The 7,535-nt window shown below is 32.0% G+C and overlaps 1 protein-coding gene across 1 annotated transcript; it reads right to left on the bottom strand.

Moving 5' to 3' along the window:
• Positions 1-215: 215 nt before the first annotated feature.
• Positions 216-7,333, bottom strand: LOC129947537 (moesin/ezrin/radixin homolog 2). Its single transcript, XM_056058130.1, has 6 exons — positions 7,023-7,333; positions 6,388-6,851; positions 1,866-1,968; positions 1,589-1,798; positions 1,131-1,367; positions 216-1,063 (listed from the first exon to the last, which is right to left on the bottom strand). The coding sequence occupies exons 1-6, from the start codon at positions 7,104-7,106 to the stop codon at positions 392-394; spliced, it is 1,770 nt and encodes a 589-aa protein (XP_055914105.1). The 5' UTR covers positions 7,107-7,333; the 3' UTR covers positions 216-391.
• Between the last annotated feature and the right edge of the window lie 202 nt (positions 7,334-7,535).

Below are 7,535 nucleotides of genomic sequence, written 5' to 3'. Positions count from 1 at the left end.
TGTCCATATCAACTATATACCATTTGAGAACAATTCCGAAATTGAAGCAGGCTTAAAAATGTATCTAAAAACTCTCCTAAACCAACGCGATTGATTGGAGCGATACAAAACTGACAAACGATAATTGAAAATAACAACGTTAATAGTAAGACTAATTCCTTGCTGAAATACTAATTGCTACTGAAAACATCTTTAAAAAACAAAAACACGGCATATATATTTTAGAATTATGTTATTTTTTGTTAGTTTAAAAATAACGATGAAGTTTATTTAAAAAAAAATCCTTAACTATATACATGAAATACGAATATTTCCCAAGCACACCCGTTATGCTTTATAAATAATCTTGGAAAATATTATCCCCCAAATGAAATCGAAAATGTAATGTTTATCAAAGCTCCTCAAAGAACGCCACTCTCGCTTTCGTTGAACCCGATTTAAGTTTTTTCAATGTGGAATATTTGGTTTCGCCGGACTTAAGTTGTTCGGCACTTATAATATCCAAAGGGCATTGATTGTCGTCGATTTTGAGCAGTTCTATTTCTGAGCGTAGAGTTCTCAATTGGCATTGCATCACTTTTGACTTTTCCAAATATTCAAGTCGACTCTTTTCGATTTCATTCGAAATTTGCTCCATTTCCTTTTCTGATATGTAAAAGTCTTTAGAAACTGTTTCGGACATTTCCGATGGCAATGATTCAGATCGACTCGAACCCGATATAATTGATGGCTCTATGGAGTATTGTACGTTGCGGTTTAAGAAACTTAATAATTTGGCATTTGCTTCACGCTCGGCCAGCCTGGCAGATTTTAATTCTCGTTTTAGTTTTTCTGCTTCGGCGGTTCTGCTTTCTTTTTCGAGAGTTAATTGCTGGACATAATAGTCGACGTCACGAATTTTTTTCTCCAGCTCCGCCTTTTCATTTTCAGTCTTTAAATGACTTTCTCGAAGGCGATCCATTTCAATTTTGAATCGATTTGCCTTGCATTCGGTAAGTTGAACTTGTTCTTCGTTGATGCGATTTTTTTCAAAGTACAAATCCTTTGTTTCTTCTGAGAGACGCTAAAGTATTGTAATAATATATATAAATAAGAAATCAAAGAGAAAGATTTAAATATGTTTGTCTTACTAGGGCATCACTGGCCGCCATCATATCGGCTCTCAGTTGATCTAAACGCTTTTCCATATCGATTCTCTCCATTTCGGCTTTTTCCCTTAAGTTTTTCTCTCTTAAGAACTTAGTGCGCTCGATCTGTCGCCGTTGTTTCTCTTCCTTGGCTTGTGCTTTCATCTGTTGTATTTCCATTGTGTCCTGCTTTCGTCTTCTCATGTAAAGGTCATGATTACCCATACAGAGATCGAGTATCTAGGAAACGAAAAAATTATTTTCTTTAAAACTCGAGGAATTCAAAAATCAATCAAGAACTATACAACGAACAATAGTGCAATATCTATTCCTCTACTTACCTTTTTTGCTGGTTATAGGCATAGCATACAAAAGGATCATTAAGCAAAAGAGTTTTCTTACTAAAGCTTGTTTTTTGTGTTTTGAAAAAAAAAAAAAATATATATTCACAAGAGACTTACTAATTTGTTTATGTGAAGATCTTGTGATAGGAAGACAAAATTTGAGGCTTTTGTGTCTACTAGCTTGATTGTGAATTTCTTATCGTCAAAACTAACGTTTCGTATTTCAGACCACTGAAACATAGTTTTCGGCGTTAGTTTGTTAAGTTCGTCGTAAATGTTGAGGCCCATTGCAGTAACACCAAGCCACAGTTTCGTTTTATTTTTATTCTAAAACAAAAATTAAAAGCACATTTAATTGTTTTGTTTTGTTCTTGTAACTTGTGCAAAAAAGTACCGTTATTGGGAAGTAATTTACTCCATACATATCTAAGTCTTGTGCGATTTTTAAATACTCCATTTCGACTTCATCTCTTGTCATAGGTTCATGATCCATGTACCTGAAATATATTTATAAAGACAGGCATAAGTTTTAATTAAGATTTGTAATATATTATTATTATTGTAGGGTGTAAAAAATGTAATGTATTAAAATAAACAAAATTCCAACAAAGATAAAGAGCTCTTTTTATACATACATGCGTCCTAGTAAGCAAACAAATAAATTTAGTGGTGCTACAGGTCGTCAACAACCAAGCCCTAGTGATTTACAGCTTTAAGCATTCCTGCGGTTTGCCGTAAGGTCAAGAATAGTGGAAAACTACAGTTTTTTGATACGATTTGATGACAAGAATTACTCTTGAAGGTTTTCCATAAAAAATCTTTATTTGGCGTAGGTTGATTTTTGCCATCTTCTTAACAATTTTAAAATTTTGAAGTGTTTACAAAATTTTAGATAGTGTAAAAGGAGGTATTTAATTCACTCGGAAACTAAAGCCTTTTGTTGAAAAAAATGTCTTGGGTGTCTTGACTTCACATACAAAATTTAGAAAAGTTATATATTTGATTAAGGGATTATTTCTCTTTGCTAAAATGTTTTCTATTAAAAAAAAGAGGCTGGGACGCGACCCTCGCTGATAACTTCCCATCCCGTCTGTCGATTTGTCTTGCTTAAAAGTTTGTCTATATGTACTCGTATCAATTTTTACCAAATTTGCGTACTATTTTTTATGAAAAAAACGGACTGTTGGATTTTTAACAATATTTTCTGTGAAATAAAATAAGTTTCAAGCCAATATTTCAAATTTTTGAAAAAATATTTGAGTCGAAAATCATTTTTTACCAACTTTTATTAATTTTTGTTTGGTTTTTAATTTTTTGTAAAAAAAAATGTCAATTCGATTTTTCTCAACATTTTTCAGAATGTTGAAAACAATATTTTTTAAAAGATAAAATAAGTTTGAAGCCTAAATTTCAAGTTTTTGAATCGATATTCAATTTTTACCAATTTTGAGTAATGCTTTTTTAGATTTTTATTTTTTTATAAAAAAAACTGTCAATTCGATTTTTCTCAAAATTTTATCAGATGTCAAAAACATTATTCTTCGTTGCACAAAGTTGTTTTGGAGATGAAATCATATCTTAGTCGTAAAATTTTGAAGGTGACAAAATTTTGTTTTCAGTTTTTTTGATTTATAAAAAAACCGTTAAATGGATTTTTTCAAAAAATATACTTCTTTGATATCACGTCACAATATATTATATAAAATTTAATTCAAGTCTTTAGCGTTTTTGGTTCGTAAGATATTTAGGGTTAACCAAAATGTTCACCTTTTTTTTAAACTGCTATGGTAAAAAAACCACCGACGCAATTTTCTTGAGAGCCCTTTCTGCATCTTTCCGCCTTATTATCTGTATAACACAATTTATTTGAAATCGATATCTCTTCTGGTTCTTGAGCTATGAACGACGAAAAAAATGTCGCGAACGTACTGACGTACGTACACACGCACGCACAGACATCTTTCTAAAAATCTTTTATTTCGACTCTAGGGACTTTGAAACGTCGAGAAATGTCAAAATTTTCAATTTGACAAATCGGACCCATTACAATAACTTCCTATGGGAAGTTAATAAATCAATTGACTGGCGCAACAGTCCGTTGAGAACTAGGGCCTAGTGACTTACAACTCTCAACTATCCCAGTGTGCGATTAATGTTGTCAGGAATGGAGGACCTACAGTTTATATGCCGAATCTGAACGGCTAATTTGACAAAACACTTTTTTCATGACAAGAGTTACTCTTGGAGAATTTGACAATTCCTCGCAAGAGGCAGTACCCTTGAAAAGACTTAAGATGGCATAGGCAGGGATCGAACCCAAGACCTCTGGCATGACAGTGCAACTCACTAACCATCATGCCACGGTTACTACAAAGAGAGTAAAATATACCAAGTGAAATATATAATATATAGCAGTCCAAAGTGAAGTGTTTCGTCAAAAGGGGGTTTATAAGACTTGGACTTTTTATGTTGTATTGTTTTATATTTAAGTAACCTTTTTAAACAAAATATCTCCAGAAATAAAGTACAAGTCATAAATGCAACTCTCCACCAAAATCCATATTCATCTTGGTTGGAATTTTGGAGATGTATTGAAATGTTCGAATATAATTGTAATGGTCTAGATTCTGTCCTTGGACAATAAAATCTAGATATGGCTCAGCTTCTATTTTTGGTTGGATTATATTTTAACTGCCTTTCACCCATTCAATTTCCAAGAATCATAAGCATAAATAATATTTTTGTTTTTAAATTTAATAAAATCAAACATAAGATATAATAACAGTGGTTCATATTTATGCATATTTAAATACTGAACGAATAATTTCATTTTTAATGTTTGTTTTCTAACCAAACACCTTATTGTGAACCGTTAAAATGAGTGTGCAAATTTGACACAGACGTGCGTGGGAAAAGCAATTTCAACTTATTTTGTAGTGAATCTTTAAAGGGTGTCTAGTTCCAATTTAAGTAATGGTATAGTTTTATATTCAGCAAGTGTAAAAAGATGACAGCCTTCAAAATTGGCAACGGCCCAAAAGGCAGACTTTTCGAAATAAAGGGCAGGTTTAGAAAAAAAGACTTTATTTGCAGTCAACTGCATTCTTTTAACGCAAAATAAAATCTAGGCAGCTGGTTAATTTTTAACATTATTATGCATTATTTTAACGCAAAATAAAATCTAGGTAGCTAGTTAATTTTAAAGATTTTATTAATTTCAAACTTAGAACTAAACTTAAATATCTTTTGCTTGCAAAAGGTATTTTTGTTTTTAAATTTAATAATATCAAATATAATGTCAGTGGTTTATATTTATATTTAAATACTTAACGAATAATTTCATTTTGAATGTTTGTTTTCTAACCGAGCAGCTTATTGTTAAACGTTAAAATGAATGTGGACATTTTACACTGACGTGCGTCGGAAAAGCAATTTCAACTCATTTTGTAGTGAATCTTTAAAGCGTGTTTAGTTCCAATTTAAGTAATGGTGTAGTTTTATATTTGTCAAATGTAAAAAGATGATAGCCCTCAAAAGTGACAACGGCCCAAAAAGCTGACTTTTCGAAATAAAGTGCAGGTTTAGAAAAAAGACTTTATTTGCAGTCAACTGCATTCTTTTAACGCAAAATAAAATCTAGGCAGCTGGTTAATTTTCAAGATGTTATTTTTTCAAACTTAGAACTAAACTTAATTATATTTTACTTGCAGAAGGTACCAACAACTCCTTACATAGGTTACAAATCCATAAAAAGTGTCTTTCAGTTTGTAAAGAAAAAGTCCTTATTCTTCTTCTAATATAACAAGGATCTTTTTTACACTTTGAATACAATTTTGCCCTAACTAAATAAATCACAGAGATTTGAAGTTCAGAAATGATTTGATATTAAGGGAGATTTTACTTGACTACTAACTTTTCAATTAAGTTCTCTCAAATGGAAAGACATTGATTTACCTTACTCACTTATGTCGTCTTAACTTGACCAAAACCACTTATTCTTAAGAAATGGTTTTTTTCTGAAGATTTGAGAGAGGTGTTTTGTTTAGCTTACAAATTGAAGGCATTTTTCACGGATGAATTTACCCTGAATATGTTTTAAGGTTAAATTAAAGTAAATAGAATATTTGCTTAGGGTTTTGTCAGTTAAAAAATGCTGTTTTTAAGGTATGGAGAATGCTGTTAACGATACAGGACAGAGGTGGAGAATTTTTAAGAAGTGTCCCCAGTGAAGCTCTTATTGGAATCTGTGGAGATATTTTTTTAAGAAAAACCTAGAGTACTAAGGATTGTATTAAAATTTCGTACATCCTAGATAGTTACAGATTTTAAAAACTATAATACCTATATTTCAATTTAACTAAAATTATGAACTGTCATGCCAAGCAAAAAATTGAAAAAGACAAAGCTCTTGTACCTGATATAGGTGAGTCAGACAAAAATTGAATTCAACTTTACTTCATGAAGCTACAACATTTGGCTGCTGATTAGCTATCGCTAAGATTACGAACTTAACTTATGTCTATGTGTTCTTTAATCAAAATTTTGGCATTAAACTCATTTACGGATTTTCTGAGAATAAATAATCATGGATTAAATATAACTCACATTGTTGCCAATGAACATACAGGAGAGAGACTTCAAGTCTTTAAAGTATTCTGAAGTTATTTTTAAAATCAGTGTAAAGTAAATTATCGCAAAATAAGTTGTAAGTCACTAGGTCCTGGTTCTTCATGGACTGTTGCTCCAACTAATTTATTTATTTTATCACAAAATAATTTTCTACAAGTTTCTTTAATGTCGTACCATGTATTATTAAAATACAATCATAAAAGGACTTTGGTTAGACTTGGAAGTTTTGTTTCTTAACCTAGTGAGTTAGACTGTTATTTTGTTGAACCATATATTTAAGTACTTACCATGTTTTAATACGCTCCTCCCACATTTGAGGTGTCATCTGATATTGATCAACTACTCGTCGAGGCAATAGATCAATATCAGCCAACATTCCTTCCTTGTAGGTCTCATAGTCGTATGGCCCGTATTGAACGTGCACCGCATACGAAGCCAACAACACAGAAGCCTCCGGTGGACAATAGATATCCATTGACAAAATACTTTGTTTGACTTGCAAAAAGAACAAGTGCTGAGTTATTTCCTGAACAAGTTCCTCGCTCACATTCTCCGGAAAGTATTTCGCATAGAAATTGAACACACAATTTCCACCGCTCAGATTGATCTTCTGATCCTTGACCTTTTTGTCCATTTTGAGCCACGAAACCTTCCCACGAACGTCTTCATACTGCAAGCCAAAGTACCAGCTCTCCCGCAAGCCTATTGTTCGACAAACCAAATCAAACAAATCCTGTCCAGTTGCTTTGTACTGAAATAAGTTAAGTAAAATGCAACACACAAATTAGTCCAATACACAAAACACAAAGGATTTATTACATAACCATGCACCAGCATTGGCATTCTCCTTTTATCATATCATTTATTATTTCTACACTCATAATAATTTGTATTTCAATGATCTAGAGGGTCTAGAGTTTACCTCAAGATTGAACTCTAGCTCGGACTCAAAAGTGATAACTTTTACGGGGAATGATTTGACTTTTTTCGATCGAAACGGACTCATCTGGTTGGTTTTATGTGGATATCTTGACACATATTCTTTGATGCACTCAATTTTTGTAAATTAATGTTGCAAAATTTCGAGAATTCGTCTTGGGCAATCGATTTGGCGAGGTATAGTAGTTTTTTCTTTCTGCTTTCAGCTACAGAAGGATCACTCACTGTGTATTAATTTGTAAAAATAAACACTCTTGCTCTGTGGTCTATGAAAAATATCCAATTAAAGTCTCATATATTCATGTTGCTATCATTTTTGACAAATAGAAACGAGAATTGTAGTAGATTGTTGCGTGCATTTGAAGCGATCTACAAGATTTTCCATATTATAACAGTGTGTTTGAAAAGTATTAGCTTGATGAACGAAAATATATTTATACCATGCTCTATAATAAAATTTCACACGCTGTGTATTTAAGATAGATTCAAAACTTAC

The sequence above is a fragment of the Eupeodes corollae genome, chromosome 2 (assembly GCF_945859685.1).
Source record: "Eupeodes corollae chromosome 2, idEupCoro1.1, whole genome shotgun sequence".
Lineage (NCBI taxonomy): Eukaryota > Metazoa > Arthropoda > Insecta > Diptera > Syrphidae > Eupeodes > Eupeodes corollae.
This window is presented reverse-complemented; position numbering and strand designations above follow the sequence as displayed.